Source organism: Manis pentadactyla, chromosome 15 (genome assembly GCF_030020395.1).
Source record: "Manis pentadactyla isolate mManPen7 chromosome 15, mManPen7.hap1, whole genome shotgun sequence".
Lineage (NCBI taxonomy): Eukaryota > Metazoa > Chordata > Mammalia > Pholidota > Manidae > Manis > Manis pentadactyla.
The window spans coordinates 10,039,061-10,059,154 of record NC_080033.1 but is presented as its reverse complement, the minus strand read 5'-3'; the positions used below and the strand labels follow the sequence as shown (position 1 = coordinate 10,059,154).

The 20,094-nt window shown below is 51.6% G+C and overlaps 1 protein-coding gene and 1 long non-coding RNA gene across 2 annotated transcripts; both read left to right on the top strand.

Moving 5' to 3' along the window:
- Window positions 1-5,447: 5,447 nt before the first annotated feature.
- On the top strand, window positions 5,448-6,129 carry LOC130681041 (uncharacterized). The gene is made up of 3 exons (XR_008994082.1): window positions 5,448-5,506; window positions 5,710-5,745; window positions 5,897-6,129. It is a non-coding gene; the product is annotated as an uncharacterized LOC130681041 (long non-coding RNA).
- A 6,025-nt stretch (window positions 6,130-12,154) lies between these two features.
- Window positions 12,155-19,821, top strand: LOC130681117 (putative killer cell immunoglobulin-like receptor-like protein KIR3DX1). The gene is made up of 6 exons (XM_057493318.1): window positions 12,155-12,291; window positions 16,683-16,757; window positions 16,895-16,930; window positions 17,547-17,825; window positions 18,153-18,404; window positions 19,309-19,821. Exons 3-6 carry the CDS (start codon window positions 16,927-16,929, stop codon window positions 19,647-19,649), a joined length of 876 nt encoding a protein of 291 aa, XP_057349301.1. The 5' UTR covers window positions 12,155-12,291; window positions 16,683-16,757; window positions 16,895-16,926; the 3' UTR covers window positions 19,650-19,821.
- The last annotated feature ends 273 nt before the right edge of the window (window positions 19,822-20,094 follow it).

Below are 20,094 nucleotides of genomic sequence, written 5' to 3'. Positions count from 1 at the left end.
TTAAAGAGGAGACATCATGTATTACTCAGGCATTTATACCTGGGATAAACCCTACAATTAAAGGAAAGAAAGAATTCCTTGAAATCCATGGTGGCCGTTACCAGTGGATGTTTGGGATGGAGACCACAGAATCTTCTAGAAGACTGGCAGTGTTTTCCTCACTTGTACCAGATGACTCAGAAGTCCACTTGCCATTACTGGTCGATTAGAGATTCCTGTTCTGTGACCGTCTCTGCTTTGCAGACGGCTAATGAGGAGGGGTTGAAGCAGGTGGCAGAGGCCACACCCTCCACTAGACACTAATTTCAACAATGTGGCTGTTGATCTGTTACAGCAAATACTTCACAAGTTGGCACTGGGATTTTCTCAAAACATGACCCCCACCTGCCTCATCAGCCTCTCGAGAGTCGAATCAGATAAGGAGCCCCCTTCCAGGGTAGAAACCAGGCGTCCGAACAAAACACCTTGCCCACAACCAGATAAAATGCAGTTAAGACTTTAAAGTGAGTTCCAGAGCCCACAGCCTGAGTATCTGAACTGGGGTTGAGCCACCAATATGGGTTCAGGGGGGCTTTCAGAGCCCGGGTTCAAGCCCATCAGGTGGTGGTTATAGGCCACACCTTGGAGTCAGGTCCACAACAGAGCTACACTCAGGATGTCCGGTCTTTTCCTTGGACCACGAGAACAGCAGAGCCCTGACCGAGCGGGAGCCCAGGGGGATCGCTCTGCTCAGCACCCACGAGGCAGCTGTGCAGGGAGCCCTGGGCAACGTGGCTCTTGCACACTGCGGGGCAGACCAACATTTTCCGAGTGCTTCCTGTGTGCAGGGCCTGCACACACCACAACACTGAGTTTCACCACATAACCCTTAGGTGGGGGCATCTCCTCCTTTGTAAACATAATCTCAGCTCATGAAGTAATTGGCCTAAAGCATGCTGGATTAGGGCGACCCTCTTTCTCTACACATGGATGGTTAAATGCCCATTGCCGTGGAAATAAGGCCAGCAAATCTGGGGTCTCAGGGCAGGGACAGCCCTGGATGAGTGGGTCTCCATTCAGGGACCCACTTTCTTCTCTTCTCCAGAAAGAAGGTTTGTAAGGAAACAAACTACTATTTCGGGGGTATCAATTACCAAGATCTGTCACTGGGGGTTTCCTTCTCCTGGAAACTGCTCATAACCAATGTCATCTCTACTTTACATGACACACCACAGCTAAGGGATCCTGTGTCTGCTCTTCAGGGTCAAGCCTCCAGTTTGTTTCCATCTGGGAACGACATCAAGAGAACCCTGACCCAGGGGCCGGCACCCCCTGTACACAGCCGCCTCCCATGTAATTGCAGAGATGGGGTGAGGCAGGGACCAGGATGATGCTGGGAGGGAGGGTCCTGCCAGCTGCTCAGCAACACTTGGGCAGGACCGGGTTGGGAGGCAGGGAGGAGGGGCCGGCAGTTTCTTGGAGACAGATGGATTTTCAACAAGGGTGCCAAGACACACCACAGGGAATGAGTTGTCTTATCAACGAGTGGTGTTAGGAAAACTGGATATCTGGGTGCAAAAGAATGAAGTTGAACCCTTGCATATACCATAGAAAAAAAGTGGCCCCAAATAGGTCACTGTAAGAGCTAACGTTCTAAGCATCTTGGAGGAAAACATGGAGTAAATCTTCAAGACCCTGGACTTGTCAGTCGTTCCTTGTATATGACACCAAAAGAACAAAAAACAACATACAAACTAAATAAATCAAGCTTTATCAGAATTTAAAATTAATGTTCATCGAAGGACACCATCAAGAGAGTAAAGAGACAACCTACAGAACTGGAAAAAAATATTTGCAAGTCATGTATCTAGTAAGGGTCAAGAATGCAAAGTTAGAAAGAACATCTCTATCCCAACACAGAAGACAAGCAACCCACTTTAAAAATGGTCAAATGGCTTGAATAGACATTTCTAGAAAGAGGATCTACAAATAGACAGCCTAAGGAAAAATGCTCCAGTCAGGAGCCTTTAGGGAAATGCTAATAAAGCAACTGGAGCTACCCCTTCTCACTCGTTGTTTGGCCTCAGTGTGAAAACAAAAGTATGGCCAGGACTTGGAGAAACTGGACCATACATACACTGCTGCAGGGACTGTAAAGTGGGTCAAGCATTTTGACAGTTCCTTTAAATGTTAAACTAGAGTGGCCACAAGACCTAGAAATTCCATCTCCAAGTCTTCGTTTCAGCTATTCCAGATGAACCTACGTTCTAGAGATCTGCCTTTCAAGGGTGCGCCTCCAGTTAACAACAGAGTGCTGCTGTGCTGGTAAAATTTGTAAAGAGCATAGTCGCATGTAAGTGTTCTGACTGCAGTGAATAGAAAACAGAAAGAATTGAATACAGGTATTCCCACAAACACTTGTGCACGCGTGTTCATAGAAGCACGCTTCACAACAGACAGAAGGTGTCAACAACCCAGGGTCCACCAGCTGATGGACATCTCCATAACCTTGGAATTGTATTCAGCCTTAAAAGGAAAGAAGTACTGATACCTGCTACCATGGGGATGTAGGACAAAAACATATGAGTGAATAAGCCAGGGGAAAGGAGTCAGACCCAAGCGGTCACATGTTGTAGGATTCCGTGACGTGGAACAGACAGAAGAAGGAAACCCACTGAGGAGAAACCAGACTTGTGTTTGCCAGAGGCTGAGCTGGAGGAGGGAATGGAGGCTGACTGCCTCATGTTGGTTTGGGGGAGTAAGTCTCTTAGGACTAGTTACAGGTGGTGGTGGCAACTTTGTGAATTGACTGAATTTCAGGGAATTCTATACGTGAACATGGTCAGTGTTGTGTGAACTCACATCAATCAAATGAAAATCAAGTAAAAATGTCATGCCTCCCTATGGATCCCTTACACCTTAAGGAGTTGCACGGCGTTCCTACCAAGTTTATCCAAGGAGAGACTCTCCCCAGGTCAGAATGCCAAGAGCCAGAGGGCTTGGAGACGATCCCACTGGTGGCCCCTTGACTCTTGAGCTTGGTGGAGGTGGAATCCAGGATGAGCATCCTGTACCCGGGGCCCTTCCTGCATCCTGTACCCGGGGCCCTTCCTGCATCCTGTACCTATGGCCCTTCCTACATCCTGTACCCGTGGCTCTTCCTGCATCCTGTACCCGTGGCCCTTCCTGCATCCTGTACCCGGGGCCCTTCCTGCATCCTGTGCCCGTGGTCCTTCCTGCATCCTGTGCCCGTGGCCCTTCCTGCATCCTGTGCCCGTGGCCCTTCCTGCATCCTGTACCCGTGGTCCTTCCTGCATCCTGTACCCGGGGCCCTTCCTGCATCCTGTACCCGTGGTCCTTCCTGCATCCTGTACCCGTGGTCCTTCCTATATCCTGTACCCATGGTCCCTCCTGCATCCTGTACCCGGGGCCCTTCCTGCATCCTGTACCCGTGGCCCTTCCTGCATCCTGTACCTGGGGCCCTTCCTGCATCCTGTACCTGTGCTCATCTGCCATTCGGCCAAGGGGAAGGTATGGCTTCTGACGTCCCTTGTTGGCAGGGACAGCAGGTGTAGGACTTCCAAGTAGCCCTTCTTACCAAAGGGCTCCTATACCACATGTCTTATCTGATCACAGAGATTTCTCCAGCCTGAGACCTCTCCGTGTCTCAGGAACTACTGACACTCGTGACAGACCAGTGAGGCCCGTAACTGTGAGGCTGTTAACATTCTCCTACAAGGGCAAAAGTGAGAGATGTTACTTGCCCAAAGTAGACGGTCAATAAGGGCTTCCTCTGAGCACTGTCTCCAGCCCCTGCTGTGGTCCAGGCCTCGGAGGGACAGAGGTGGTGAGGAGGCGCAGGGCACGCGGAGGCCGCGTGGACAGCTGTGGGGACAGCTGCGGCTGTTGTGGAAACGGGCAAGTCAGAGGAAGTGCCGGGAGGAACAGAAGCACAAACCCAGGCCGGGAGGGAGGGGCGGCCCCCCGGCGAGTCAGAACAGGGCGTGAACACCCCCGCCCCAGTCCCCTTCCGCCCAGGGGCCACCGTCCTGTGACGGCCCCGGGCAGGGCAGGGACTGGGGGGCCAGTGCTCTCCCGTCTCACCCACCCACACAAACCCAGCGGCCCCTCCTCCAGGACCCCGACGGCCCCCACGGGGCTCGGGGCAGCCTCCCGCCGCCCGCCGCCTTCCCGCCCCTTCCCAGGCCCTCTCTCCCTGCGGCCCGGGCTCGCCCGTCAGGGTCCCCGGCCCGCACAGACCCTTCCGCAGGCCCCCGCCTTCCTCCCCTGACACCCCAGGGCTCCGCCCGACAGTTCGGGGAGACCAGGCGGGGCCGAACTCTCCGGCCCAGGAAAGCCGGCTCCTCCCCGCAAACCAACCCCCCCCCCCAAGTCGACCGCCTCCTCCCCGACACACGCGCGCCCTGCGTTGCACGCACACGTGTGTCTCCCCGAGCGGCTCCTGACCGGCTGGGCACACAGGCTCCCTGCAGACGTCCTGGACCGCGGCGGCTGCAGGGGCTCAGCTGCAGGGGCGCTTCCCGCCTCCTCCCGCTCGCCGGGGAACGTGCTCGCGGTCTCGGGACGGTGGCGGGGCTGCCCGAGAAACCCGCACGGCCACGGAGAGCAGGGCTCCTCACGAGCGGTGGGGAGGCCGGAGGCGACCGGTTCCTCACGAGTGCGGACCCCCCACGCTCCACCCTGCAGGGTAGCGGCTTTCCCACACGGCCACCTGCTCACACGCCCCTGGACTGACAACAGTCCTGTTGCCTGAAAGATGAGACCCAAGGACCCCTGCAGGGGCGCAGACCCTCTGAGACTCACGGGTCTCAGGGGAGATCACACCCCTGCTGGCCGAGGACTGCGTCCCTCACCGCACCCAGATGGACCCCCGTCCTGTCCTGGCCTCTCCTTCTCCAGAAGGTTCCCACTCTCCCGTGTCTACGGCTGCTCGATGTCCACCTGCCATTGAGTCCCTCTGTCCCCTGTGCTCCCTTCTCTGCCGCGCACCACCCACGCAGCCAAAGCGTCACTGTCCCCATGTGTGTGTTCTCTGTGGTCACCGACCAGCCCCCGTGCACCCTGGGAAGGGACTGGTCACCTTCACCAATGAATCGCATGCCCGGACAGGGTCACTACTCAATAGACGTTGGCTCATTGCCTGGATGGTGGAAGGAAGGAAGCACAGGTGCATTTACGGAGCCTCAGGAGGGGAAGTGACTTGCTCAAGGTCACACGGGCTCTGGAGTCACCAGTGGAGCAGAAGTCGGGCTGGTCTCCCTGCCCTCTGCGGATGGTGGAGCTTGTGGGGTCTGGAGACCCAGTTCTGCTCTGAAGGGTCCCAGAGCCTGCTATGGCCTCGGCCCCAACCTTCAGGGAGCAAGCGGGGCGCTGGGGGCTGTTCCCTCCAGAGAGGCCCCTGGAGAGGAACCCGAGACGAGGCACAGGGAGTTGTCCTTGTCAGCACACCCCGTGGACATGGGGGGCAGCGCCTCAACCACGACCCTCGCTGCCCTTCTCTGCCTCGGTGAGCTACAGGGGGACAGAGGAGGGATGGGGCCGCCCTGCCCTCCCAGGCCGGGGCCTGACCCCCCGGGGCACGGGGGCTCAGTGGGGCAGGACCTCTGGGGGGTGGGGAGAGCGCGCTCAGCCCCAGAAGGGACCCCAGCGCTCAGGGCCCAGCCAGCCTGAGCTTCCGGTTGGGCCGCTCAGAGGGGGGCTCTCTTCCAGGGCTGTGTCGGGGCCCCCGGGACCGCGTGCAGGCGGGTGAGTCCTCCCCGGGCCTCCCGCTTCACGGCCCCTGGGCAACTGGGAGCACAGGGGCTCTGGGCCCGCGGGGACCCTCCGGGGGGCCTCGGAGTGACGGCCGGGGTCGGGTGAAGGGCACCTCCGGACTCCAGGTCTGATTCCTTTACAGGGACCCTCCCCAAGCCCTCCATCTGAGCTGACCCAGGCCCCGTGGTTACCAACGGCAGCCCTGTGACCATCCGCTGTCAGGGGCCTCGGCAGGCTGTCACGTGCAGTCTGTATAAAGAGAACTCCGGACGCTGGACCCTGGTAGCCCAGGATGAGTTCAGGGACAAGGCCAGTTTCCCCGTCGGGCCCATGAGCGCACACCGCGCAGGACGGTACCAGTGTGCGTTTCACGGCAGGAGCAACGGTTCAGAGTGGAGTGGCCCCCTGGCCCTGGTGGTGACAGGGGAGGGGAGGTGCCAGACCCTCCCCCCGGAGACCCCTCCCCCGGAGACACCCTCCCCTGGGGCCCCTCCCTCCGAAATCCCTCCCCGGAGGCCACGCCCCCTGGAGACTCCTCCCCTAGAGGCCCCTCCCCCAGAGGCCCCTCCCCCAGGGGATCCCCCCCTCGCCGTCGGCACCTCTAACCCGGCTCCGCTCTCTCCCTCAGGAGTGTACGACCCACCCTCCCTCTCGGCTGACCCAAGCCCTGTGGTGGCGTCAGGAGGGACCGTGTCCCTCAGGTGTAGGTCACAGTTCACAGGGGGCACTTTCCACCTGCTGAAGGAGGGAGGAGCTGATGCACCCCAACACGTGGTCCCTCTGTTCTCTGCTGGGGGGTGGCAGGCCCGCTTCCGCGTGGACCCCGTGACCACCTCCCGTGGCAGGACCTACAGATGCTACAGCTCTCCCATGGCTTACCCCTACGTGTGGTCACTCCCCAGCGGCCCTCTGACCCTGGAGGTCACAGGTGAGGGAAGGTTGGCTCAGCCCTGGCTATTTCCTGACCCCAAAGTGACTGGCCCATGGAGGCCTGGGTGGGGGAGGGCTGGGGACGCTGGCCCCCGGGGGCCAGAACCATTGGAGATCCGAGAAGGGATTCCTCCATCGTTCCTGTGTCCCCCCGAGGAACTTTGTTCTGAGGAGGAACTAATGTTATCCCATCACAAACACGTCAGACTAAGGAGGGGTGAGTGGGAGGGATTCTCAGTTACGAGTCTGGGCTCAGAGGGTCACATCCCGTCAGTGGGAAGCTGGGGCCCTTGACTGCCATGCAGGGTTTCTGGGTGATTTGGGGAGTCTCTGCCTCTGTGACCTCACCGTCCAGCATCTCTAGCTGCACACCCCCTGGACTACACACCAGGGAACCTCATCTGGTTGGGCATCGCCACCTTCATTCTGCTGGTCCTCGGGGTGCTGCTGGCCCAGGCCAGACACTGCTCGGACACGACCCAAGGCGAAGGCAGGAGTCAGACACAGGCGGCAACACCTCACCCCTGAGGGATCTAGAACCTTGGACATAATCTGATGGTACCAAGAGGTTCTGGAGGAAAACCTGGGGAACAAGCCAGGGACCTGTCTGCTGACAATGTCGGGGGTATACACGTGGTCTGGGTGCGGGACAGCTTCTGGGCTGCCTCTGTGGAAGCTCTTCTGCAATTACTGTGGTGATTTCGCACCCTCCTTGATTGTCCCATCCCCATAGCTAATTTATATTATAATTGGAAGTTTGTCCTACCTTAGCCCCTTCACCTATTTAACCCACCCCCAAGAGTCTCCTCTGTTTTGTTTGGTCGTTTCTCTTGTTTTGCAGATTCTGTGTATAAGTGAAATCACGGGGTATTTGTCATTCTTCTCCTGGCTTATTTCACTGAGCATAATACTCTCTAGTTCCATCCATGTTATCACAAATGGCAAAAGTCCTTTCTTCTTTATGGCTGAGTAATATTCCATTGTGTATAAGCACCACATCTTTACGCATTCATCCCTTGATGGACACTTAGGTTGCTTCCATATCTGGGCTACTGTAAACAATGTTGCAATAAAAATAGGGGTGCATGTATCTTTTCAAATTTGTGATTTTGTTTTCTTCAGGCAAATTCCCAGAGGTGGAATTGCGGGTCACATGGTATTTCTGATTAATAGCAACTCCAGTTTGGAACAGATACATAAAAAATCATTCTGTAAAACACTCTTGGGTCTCCTTATTGTCTCTTAGGAGATGTCACGTGGTACAGTCTCTCCAGAAATGACATCTGTTTGAAAGAACACACTCATGTTTGGAGTGACAGCCAGATGGTGTGTCGGTAAACCGGCTCTAAGGAAATATCATTTTTTTCAAAAGCCCTGAGTTGTGCCATTTGTCTATTTCTTTGGAGAAAATATAGCATGAACCGTAATTAGGCTGTCTGGCCTCATTTTAGTCTTCAGCGAGGGAGAATTAGAAAAAGCACACAAGGAAGAAGTGGCTTTCTTTTCCTGTGGAATTTCTCCATCAAAAACCTTCGTACAGGACATTCCAAGAATCTGTTCTCTCTCATCTAAGTAAGAAAGGAAGAAACTACAAAATAGTCCAAAAACAAGTAATAAAATGGCACTAGTAAGTCTTTGCATGCCAGTAGCCTCTTTCCATGTAAACGGTTTATCAGAAGACAGAGTGGCCAAACGAATTAAAATAAACAAGGTCCAACAATATGCTGTGTACAAGACACTCACTAGCTGTCAGGCGCGCCAGGCTGAACGTGAGGGGTGGCTCAGCGGAGTGAATATACCTGTTACAAAGTGTGTGAATCTAAGGTGTGTACAGTGTTGATTTCTGTCCTTTATATATTGCAAAATGATGGCCACCATGGTGTTAGCTACGTCACCATCACATTACACAATTACCTTTCCAGTGTGTGTGTAATGGGAACATTTAAGATCTACTCTTTTAGCAATTTTCAAGTATATAATACAGCATTGTTAACTATACTCGCCATTGACCAGTGTCTCCTCATGTCCCCCACCCCAGTCCCTGGTATCAACCATTCTACTCTCTGCTTCTATGAGTTTGACTCTTAGATTCCACGTATAAGTGACATCACAGTGTTTGTCTTCCTCTAATTTATTACACATAGGATAATGCCTCCAAGGTCCATCCTTTCAGCAAATGTCAGGATTGCCTTCTTTCTCATGACTGAATATCGCCCCATTGTGGATTCTTTATTTATTCATCCATGGATGGACACTTAGGGTTGTTTCCATGTCTTGGCTATTGTCAATAATGCTACAATGAACACAAAGTGCAGATATCTCTTTGAGATTCTGTTTTCATTTCCTTTGGATATGTACTCAGCAGTGGAATTGCTGGATCACATATTGGTTCAGTGCTTTTTTTTTTTGAGGAACCTCCATACTTTTTTCCACAGTGGCTGCACAAATGTACACTCTGGCCAACAGGGCACAAGGGTTTCCTTTTCTCCACATCCTGTCCAACAGTTGTTACCTCCTGTCTGTTAGATACCAGCCATTCTGACAGTGTGAGGCGATACCTCATGGCAGTTCTATTTTTCATTTCTCTGGTGAGTAGTGATGTCCACTGTGTTGCTGACGTTTCCACAGTGGACTCCAGAGCCCCCGCAGAGCTGTGCTTGTTCATGGAGAGCTGTCCAGCTGCTGATCTGTGCAGAACAGAGGTTGGGGTCTCCCACATCACCATTTGGAAGACGTGTCATTTATACTTATATTAGTTTTCTTCTCACCCACTAAATCTCTGAAATGCTTGGTTAACTGTCCGGTTATGTATTGACTTGCCTTTTATGTAGTTCAAAGATGTGCGATTAGATACCTTTAAGTTTATGAGTGCTATACCTTGTATGTGAATGGATTATTTAAACATAAAACAATTGTTCCTTATAAAAACATTTTTGTTTATATTCAACTTTGTTGAATACTTGTATAGGTAACAGCTCCTTCCATTAAATAATAATAATAGGACATGCTTGATTCAGAAAACGTTTAATGATTTTATTTCAGATGAGATTTTATTGTGAGTGCACAAGTGGGTTTTCCTTTTCTGGGGTGGGAGTGCTTTGATCTAACCCTTGGCTAGATCAATTAATCTTTTAATGGATGGTAATAAATTAGTAGTTTTGAATTATTACTGCAACTTTAAGTTCTGGTTCATTACATATCAAGATATCCTGCATTCTCTTAGCTTCCTTTTCAACCTACCAGGCTCCTTGTTGTTTGACTGACACTTAATTGTTCTGTATAATTATACCAACCATTTTGGAAGGTTTAGATTGTATTGCTAATTTTAGAGAGTTACCTACATTATTGTTATGGGAATTTACATTTATAATTTTGAACAATGTCTCACTTCATCCTCTCTTTCAGTAAGTCAAGAGCACAATTACACATTAGCCTAACTCCTAGTCCTTAATATTTTTGAAAGCACTGTCTCACACACACACAAATATTTCCTATATTTTGGTTCAGCTAATATCTTGATTCGGCCTCCTTAAATATATATGCATATCTACATGTGTGTAACTACACATAAATGTAACTTCCCAATGCTTCTCTACTTCCCGTTTCCTTCTCACCGTCTCACATCACTCCTTTCGTTTGGGTTCATTGCTCGTCCAACTGAACGGCATCATTTTGTGCTGCTTTCAGTGAGCACAAAGGCAGCAAAACAGCTAACAACTTGCAGCTCCTGAAATACCTTATTTCACTCTCTCTCTCTCTGCCAAGACACTTCTTCATATTTTCTTATCTCAAGTGAAGAATAAGATCCAACTCCCTTGGGGAGAAATCCAGCTGATCCTTAGGGATCCTCCCTCCTCTCTCCTCACACCTCCTGGAGGCACAGCGTGGAGACGCGAGGCCCGGGGTGGCGGGGCTGCCCTCGTCCCCTGGAGCTTAGGGGTTTCCCTGTTGACCCTTCCACATTTGATCCACAGTACAAATTCGGCTTGGTACAGAATCCTCTGCCAACAATTATGCCCCAGGGCAGTGGTTCAGTCTTCTGGGCATCTGTTCTTGCCACTGGGAAGTGCACTCCCAGTGAGAATGTCATTCTATTGACAGTACCTGACTTTTCCCTAGGAAGTGATTGTAGGATTTTTTATCAGACCAGTCCTCGCTGCGCACTTTGCAACTGATGTGGAATTCGTGAAGAATAAAATCAGCCGTTTTAAAATATGCGATTCAGAGTAGCATGGGTTTTTTTTTCCCCCAATTTACCCTGGATTTCTTCGTTTTACCATAAAGGATCAAGATACAGGTTTTATTTTTAAATGTGTGCATGTTACCATTTAAGCGACTTTCCTCTCTGTGACACGCTCAGCTCTTCACCTCTTGGGCTGTTGGTGGACACCGTTCTCACGCCTTTCCTTCGGACACACTAGCTATGGTGCTGGCCGTCCCCGTTCTGTTCCCAGGGAACTTGAATTTCCGTTTGTGGTCTCACTTTTCTGCATTCTGGAAAATTTCCTCAATATTGTGTTTCCGGTTCCACACCTAGTTCTTCAGCTGTGTCTTGTCCTGGATGGAATGGAAATTTAGAATGTGTTCATTCACTTGGATTTTTCACCAGTAAGATTTCTAATATCCTTCTGTAATTGCCCCTTCCTCTGTGGTATAAACCATATTCTTCTCTCAAAAATTCGATTTCCTCCTTTGTTTACAGATATTCAAACACTTGCTTGATTTACAATAAGTCACACGTTCCTAGCATTCTATTTCTGTGGCTATAATCATGAACATTATTAATGAGCATTGAGAATGTCTTCTGCAGCACCGCTGATTACTGAAAGGATTCCTCCTTGCTGTCCATTCCCGTTGGAAGCTTAGTTTCCATACACCTTATTTCCCATGGAGGCTTTCTCCCGAGGCTGTCCCGGCAGTCAGGCATGATGACGAGGACTAGCGCAGCTGCTCCCGCCCTGTGGCATCCACTCTCCCAAACTTAGCATCCCCTCAGGGCTGTCCAGAAGGGCCGGGTCCAGTGCAAGCCTCACACTCCCCCAAAGACGGGTACCCAGGCTGCCTGGCCCGCAGTGAATCTGTTTCATGTCCATGCAAAGCACGGGGCTCAGTGCTGACCACGGGCCGGTCAGTGGGCAGAGACATCCCAGTGTCCCTCCACAAAAACGGGGAAGGGAGGAACACAGCTTCCTAACTCACACAGACCCCAGGCCCCTCCCACCCTGAGGACCTAGGGTCCCTCTCCTGTTTGCACTGAGGGGAAACCTCCACTCTGATGACTCCTGGCTGTCCCCAGGCACAGGTGGCCTCTCAGCTTTGGGCTTTTTAATCTGTTGTGCCTCTCCCACTGTTGGGAACTTTCGTTTCCCCTTTCCTGCATTTGGCAGTGTCTACACACTGCAGAAACATTATACATAGCATTTCTCAGCATTGGGAACTCTCAAGTGAGCACATCCATTGTCCACCTGGACTGCAGAGTGGACGCCACGATCTTCTCTTGTACCAAATCCCATACGTCTCCATTTGATCTGGAAAATAACCATGACTGAGCCCCACCCGCGGCCCTGGTGGCCCTGACCACACATGCACACTGACGAGCTGCTCCCAGTGAGGAGACGGGGGCTCAGGGACGGGGCGGCATTGCCACACAGGCCGCGGATGATAGATGAATGCTTACATGGAGTTCAGCTTTCCCTCCAGATTCAGAGCAGCAGCCCAGCTCCAGGACCCCTGGCGCCTGCAGGCAGGACCTCAGGATGAGGAGGAGGTGTCTGAGACAGGAGACAAAGGCACTGTGGAGGCAAAAATGACTCAGAGCTTTGTTTCTAGGAAGTTGGGTGGATTCTGCTGCAAGAGTGAAAGGCAGCCCATAAAGCGAGAGGTGAGAAACAACATCTACGCTGGGGGGCCAAGAGTCGTGTCTGCTCACCATATGCCCTGTTTTCCGCCTCTGTGCTCACTGGCACAGCGATGCCGAGCTTGACCATAGGGTCAGGCGTGTGTCTGCTGCTCTGGGCCGGGGTGAAGCGCGGTGTGCTCGCTGTGTGTCCCTGTTGGTGGGAGCAGCCAGTCCAGACGCACATGTGCGCAACCTGTGACCAACACACCTTTTCCTAATGTCTATTTGGGTAAAAGATCACTTTTTTAAAAGGTAAAACAGTTGGTCTTATACAGGTATAAAATAAACATGAGTGGACATTTTTACCTGAATCGTTATTGATAAGGACACCAGCAAGGTGTTACAACCTGTTTACAGTAGAATCCCAACAGCACGCCTATTCAGAGGACAGGAATAGGGACGGAATGCCCAGGGGAGTGCAAAGTCTCTTCCACGTGCTGTGGCCTAGTCCTGGAATTCTCTGAGGCTCTCAAGCTTCAGCTCTGCCCTCAAAGGTCACTTCATCCAGCCTAGATCTTCCTGCATATCCCAGACTTCTCTCCATCGCCTGACATCCCATCTCCAAGGTCCAAGAGGCTGTGCCTCCAAACACGTAACTAAGTGTGTGCTTCCATACTTGTTAATTGTATGGTTACACTCTGAGTCGTCCCCAGGACTCATCATTCCCAGAGGGCCAGACCTCTACTATCTTATCACCTAGTTCTGACTTTTTAGAATTATGTGATTGTGTTAAAGACACTTAACATGAGGTCTAACCTTTTAACAAAATATTAAGTGCACAATCCAGCATTCGCTAACTAAACACACGATGTTGTAGTGCAGAGCTCCAGAAATGGTTTGTTTTGCATAACTGAAACTTTATGCCCATTGATTCAGCATATTCCAGCTTTTTATTCTCAGCAAGTATGTGAAATATAGTCGCTTTTCTTTGGAGAACATATGCAGGTTGGATGAGTGGATGGATGGATGGGTGCCTGGGCGAGTGGATAAATGGACAGACAAATGTATTAATGTATTATTCATTGAAAACACTCCACAATACCTTGAAGTGAGCCACCAATCCCTTAGAATTTCTGTAAATTTGACGAGAATCTCTTTGCCTGGTAGAAATCCCTTTCCTGTTTTCTTTCTCTACAGATCTGGGACATTTCTAAGATATGAAAGGTTAATATCAGAAAATAAGATACAAAACACAATTCTGGATAATTGAGAAATTTAGGTGTTTCACAGGCAGGATTGAGTTGGTGGTTGCTGATCATTTTCTGTCTGCCGGGCTCTATTATTGATCAACACACACCAACTCATGTATTCTCACACACCTAAGGAAGGGAGCACCTTCTGCTTTTAAAGGTGAGGATTCCAAGGGACGGGGAGATGAAGGCATTTTCCCATCTCCACGCTTTGTAAAGACAGAGTCACAATCCCAATTCAGCTATGTGCTTGGCCCCCAAATCCATTCCCTTCCATCTCACTCATCTCGTAATGCTAAGTGAGGAAAGTCAGAAACAAATAGTGTGTGATTTCACTTCCGTGCAGAATCAAAAAGTTTGAACTCCTAGAAACAGAGAGTAGATAGGTGGGAGTGAAGGATGTGGGGAGATGTTGGTCAAAGGGTACCAACTTCCAGGTATAAGGTGAGTTCTGACCTAGTTGTACAGCGTGGGGACTGTAGTTAACATACTGTATTACATAGCTGGAAGTTGCTAAGAGAGATCTTAAATGTTTCCAACACACACAAAATAACATGCAGTAACTAGGTGAGGTGATGGAGGTGTAAACTAACAGTGTGGTCACATTTTGCAATATACATGTATCAAACTGTCACCTGTACACGTAAATGTATACAATGTCATAGGTCAATTATACCTCAATAGGGTGGGGGTTGGGTGGGGAACACTTGTGAATAATATATTACCCACACCAATTTTACCTCTGCAATAATAGTTCATCACTGCAGGGAAAAAACACGGAAATATATCCTTTAATACAAACGTGAAATGTAAAATTTCCCAGTTTTATTGACTGTTTAGAAATCGAGGTACGCTTAAACCTCACCTTTCAAGAGCCAGAAATTTCTTTTATTAGTATTCAAATTTTCCTTCCCCAAAGGCCACTCTACTATCTATTTGACTGCCTTACCAGCCCAGTTCCGTTTGTAGTAAATAAAAACTATGTGCTTCCCATGAAATGAAAAACAGTTCACTCCACAGATTTCTTGGCTTTATCCCAATGTGCAGACACTTTTAGCCTGTCTCCTTGGCAAGAATCCCACACACACCTTCAAGCATTCCCAAACAAAGTCCATGGTCATAACTTCCTGTCATGATTAACCAATAAGATATCATAATTTTAAACACTTATTTTCTAAGTGTTTTTGTTCGGAGGATGACTTTCCAGTATGAGACCTTGGCTCTCTGCTTCCCACTTCTATGACACCTTCTGTGAATCATGGCACTGATTTATTTTTATTTATGAAACACTGTCTTATTTTTGCAATTACTTTTTGTATAAAAATATCATCTCATGGAGGGTACAGTCATCTACAGTTATAGATATTTAAATAACAGCATTGATTAATAATACACTTCATAGAGTGTAATTATTTAACTAAACATTAACCTAGAATTTATCCTCTCAAAATAATCAGGCGTTTGCTGGGAAGCAGGAAAATAAGCATAAAGGGTGCCATCCATACGGAAGTAACCATGCGCTGCCCTCTGGTCGATGCGTATCTCGACATGCCCCCCACCCCACAATTTTACCCTTGGCTGTACACTCAGAGAGCTCTAGGTCCTACACTCCCCGGATATAGGCCAGAGCCTTCAGGGCAGCTTTGCTCTTAAAAGGAAATGCGTGGTAAAAGCAGGTGTCAGAGTGAGCAAGAAAGATAAATGCACTGGGGAATATTCTGGCAGTGGAGAACTATACACTGGCCAGGAAATAAACCGGAGCTCAGCAAAGCAGTGTGGGCACCACAATACGGTCTCACACATAAAGGTGCCTAAGTACCTTATCCTTTTCTTCTGAATTGAAGCATAAATAATTACGTATGTGCAGACACAAATACTGCATATGATGGCACGATGGTGTGGGAGAACCATACTGACAAGAACAACTCTGAAGAAATAAACAAAAGACCCAGTGCAGTGGTCACATCAGATTATAGGAAGGGCGGGGACGCAGGAGGCACAGCCCGAGCCACACTGGTGTTCCCTTGAGTATCCTGGTTGCCGGGTCAGCTTGATTTCACACCTTTTTTCTTGATAGAACTTACTTTTTTCTGACACTGTTGGCTGTTTGAAGTACCTTCATCATTATATACACATATGTATGTGTATGTTTATTATGATTTGTATATATTTGCTTATGTATTTTGTATCGATACAATAGATTATTTTTTATAAAAATGTTATCTGAAATAAAAGTATATATTATATGTGTGTATGTATGTATATTACATATATCTTCAACATGAATGTACATATCTGTTCATACGTATATATATGAGTGTCTACATATGTTGCTGGGGCTGAGGGAGGGATATCAGAGTTTTGACTGGTAAGTGAAGAATGGATCTCAAGTAGACCTTTCATGGCCGGAAATGGCAGGTTCTGATCTGTGCTAATGCTGCAGAATCAGGTCTCCTCAACACTCAGCAGGAAAAATTTTAAAATCTGTCATGATTTCTCCATTTGCAATTAATACGTATTGAAAATTAGAGAACTGTTTTTTTCTAAAATCCATTTATCACATAACGATAAACATGCACTAACTTGGTAGCAGAACATCACATGTGGTTATAAACTGAATCGTACGTATATCTCAAAAAGGCAGCTACGGTATGTTAAATACCTTTGTAGGGTTTTGGAGGTAGGGAAATCTGATTCAAGACCTGGGTGCGAGGGATCGGTCAGCCAAGGGTTGGAGCAGGGCCTTCCTCAGGGCTGTGCTGAGCCATGACCGTTATCTGTAAGTTTTCCACAACACCTCCCATATGTACAGTGAGAAACAGCCGGTCATCTTCCTGTGTGGTGGGCTGCCTGTAAACTGCAGGTGGTGAAGTTCAGCCTCTGGTAACCACATTCTGTTGGTTTTCCAGTTTTGCTCAGCTCCTGCAGCCCATCCGACAGAAGCAGCACCATGTCCTCCACACTCATCAGCCTCTTGTATCTCGGTAAGTTCTGGAAGGGGTTGGGGGAGAGGGTTATGGGGGAAAAGTCAGAGTTCAGGCTGGGTGCCAAGACAGGGCACTCTTGCAAGAGGGTGAGGTTCCCAGGGTGTCAGTCATCTCTGACGTGGCTTTCCCCCCAGGAGCCTGACTGGTCCAGAGGACCTGGGCACCCATGGGTGAGTCCCCCAGCAGTGCCAGTTTGGTGGGACAAAGATGGGTGTCCCCAGTGGGAGATGGGAGCTCGGGAGTGGGTGACGAGGCTGGCTTGGGCAGGGAACCCCCCAAGAGCACAAGAAGTGGGGCTACCTGGCAACCCTGGGCTTCTAGTTCTTCCAAGACCCCCCCAGACACCAGCCTGGGGGCTGAGCCATCTCCTGAAGGAGGCTGTGATGTGCAGAAGCCGGCCTCTCTGCAGATGGGTTAGAATAATCTTGGTGAGGAGGGAAGGACCCAGTGCTGGGCCCCCAAGCCCTCTGAGGACCCGGAAGTGACTCAGGGCCTCCCACCCAGGCCTGCTGACCCCATCTTGCATGTGTATTTCTGTTATTGTAGAAAAAATTTTAAGGGAACCTTTGTTCAAGATGTTACCAACACTCTAAGTAAACCTCTTGCTCTGGGAAGACCTGTGGTGACCATGCTGGGCTGGGCTGAGTCCCTGGCCCCCACCAGGCTTCCCTGGGCCTGGGACAAGTGTCGGGGGAAGCCTCAGAAGGCTGCGTGGGATGGAGAGCCCCTGAGCCTGGCGAAGGGGCAGCTCCCACCTTTCCCTCCACGGCCATGCCCCCTCCCCAGGTGGACACCACAAGCCCTCCCTGTCAGCCTGTCAGAGCCCTGTGGTTCCCCTAGGAGGACACGTGACTCTGAAGTGTCAGTTTCCCCTTCCCTTTGCCACATTCAAATTATTCAGAAGAGAGGGGACCCGCAGCCGTGAGCTCCAGAGACGTCGTTCCAACAGCTTCACGATAGACCTGGTGAGCGTGGCACACGCGGGGTTCTATGCCTGTTCCGTGGCTCTCTGCCACAGCTGCAAGTGGTCAGCACATAGAGACCCCCTGCAGATCGTGGTCACAGGTAGGTGTCCGGCCCCGCCTGTGACAGCCCTGCGTGCAGATGGCCTTGCCAGAGCCCGGGAGCCCAGGAGCGGGGGCAGGACTGAAGGCCACAGAGCTTAGAAGGAACCTGGAAGAAGAGGGGCTGGTAGCCGAGATGGACAGAGAGCAGAGGGAGGCGAGCAGAGGCCCAGGTGACAAAGGTCGCGAGCAGGAGGATGGGTGGAGGCTCCACAGCAACAAAGGTGCAGGAGGAATCAGGCCGCTTCGGGCTTGAGAGGTCAGGAAATCCGCTCTGAAATGCCAGGGGAGGGGTGAGGAGGGGTACTTACACCCTATTTCTCCCTAGGTGTGCTCAGGCGTCCCTCCATCTCGGCCCAGCCCAGCTCCCTTGTGCACGCAGGGGCGAGTGTAACCCTGTGCTGTCACTCACAGCTGATTTTTGACACATTTATCCTGCACAGAGAGGGGGGCACACAGTATTCTCAGCAACACCCCCTTACGCCTGCACGTGAGGAGACCTACAGATGCTACGGCGCCCTCAGCCACGCCCCCCAGGAGTGGTCGGCCCCCAGTGACCCCATGGATGTCGTGGTCACAGGTGAGCGTGGTGGCCCAGCCCCCATTCTCCTTGTCCTTGGGATCCTCTGGGGTGACGGGGTGTTGCAGGGTCAATGCAGGGATAGACAGACAGACAGGCAGACAGGCAGACAGAGGGAGCAGCAGGCTCAGGAGAGAGGCAGAGACAGAGAAGAACGGGGAGAGAGAGGGAGCAGGCGGAGCATGGAGGGAAAAGGAGCAAAACACTTTGCGACAGGGGAAGCCCAGCCTGGGGCAGGGCAGCTGAAGGGGCCCTGAAAGAGGGATGGGAAGGAGGCGGCAGCTGAGGGGTGAGGGGGCCTGGCTGGGGCACCGAGGAGGCTGGGCGTGGCCCCCACTGCACCACGTCCCCTCCTCGGCCCTGAGAACAGCCATACAGCAGACATCTTCGGCCAGGCCCCCAGATGATCCGAAGGGAGCTGGCACCCTGAGGTGGCTCGACTCTGGTGTCATGTGTCCTTCTGCACAAAGAAGGAGGGGTTCCTTCCTGCCCCGTGGGCGCCGGGCCTCACTGGCCACTCCCTGCAGAGCGAGGGTCCCCAGGGCCGTCGGGGGCTCTGGCTCTAATGCCCAGTGGTTGCGGTCCAGGGGCCTGAGGCCAGCACCACGTGTTCTGAGGGTCCCGTGGCAGCTAGCGGGTCTGTTTCTCGAGAGAACCCCCCTCCCCATTGGCCTCTAGGGGCAGTAAGACAGAGAGATGCCTGCAGAGGGCAAAGGAGCCAGGGCAAAGTGGAGCTGGCAAAGGGCATACACACCTGTGCACACACACTGCGGAGATGAGTGGGCGTGGGGGGCATTGATGACACACTGTGGGCCCCTAGGATGGGGACAGAGACCCCTCTGCTCTTGCCCAAGGACAGTGGGACTAATTTGTGCTCTTAGGTCAAGGCCTGCTTTCCTCCTAGGAAAACACGAGAAGCCGCATCTCTCGGCCCTGCTGGGCACTGCGGTGTGGTCAGCAGGGAACGTGATCTTGCTCTGCGGCTTCGAGAGCTCTTTTGACATGTACCACCTGTGCAGGGCTGGGCAGGCCTGCCCACGCAGGCTGGCTGCAGGGCGGAGCCACAGCGGGGCCTCTCAGGCCGCCTTCCCCCTGGGCCCCGGGACCCCAGCCCAGGAAGGGGCCTACACGTGCTACGGCTCTTTCAACCACTCCCCCCATGAGTGGTCAGTCCCGAGTGACCCAGTGCACCTCTCTGTCCCAGGTGAGGAATCCCGAACCTGCCCCGTGTCTCCAATACACTAGACCACGGAGCTCTATCTGAAGGGCACCCTGTTGGTGACAGGGGATCCGGGGCTTCTGGAGAAACAGAAGCAGTGAGAAATACAGAGAGGCTGGGACACAGGCCCCTGCACGCCCCCCACCCTTCCTGGGTGGAAGCCCACACTGGGGGCCTCTGGGTCCAGGTGAACGAAGAAAAAGGCCAGGGCAGACCCAGGAGGTCCTCGCTCCTTAGGCCACACTCAGGCTGGAGACCAGCAGCAGCGGCAGCCCGTCACCCCCACTCGCTTCCCAGAGGCACTCCTGACGCACAGGCAGACCACAGATGAGGAGCTTAGATACTTATCATCGCAGGGAGGCATATCCTGGGAGGAAGTCACACACCCAGGCACTCAGGCAGAGGGACCAGAACCGCCATCAGCCCTTAGGGCATGACAGAGCTGGGGTGTGGAGGGGCCCCCCTTCCAGA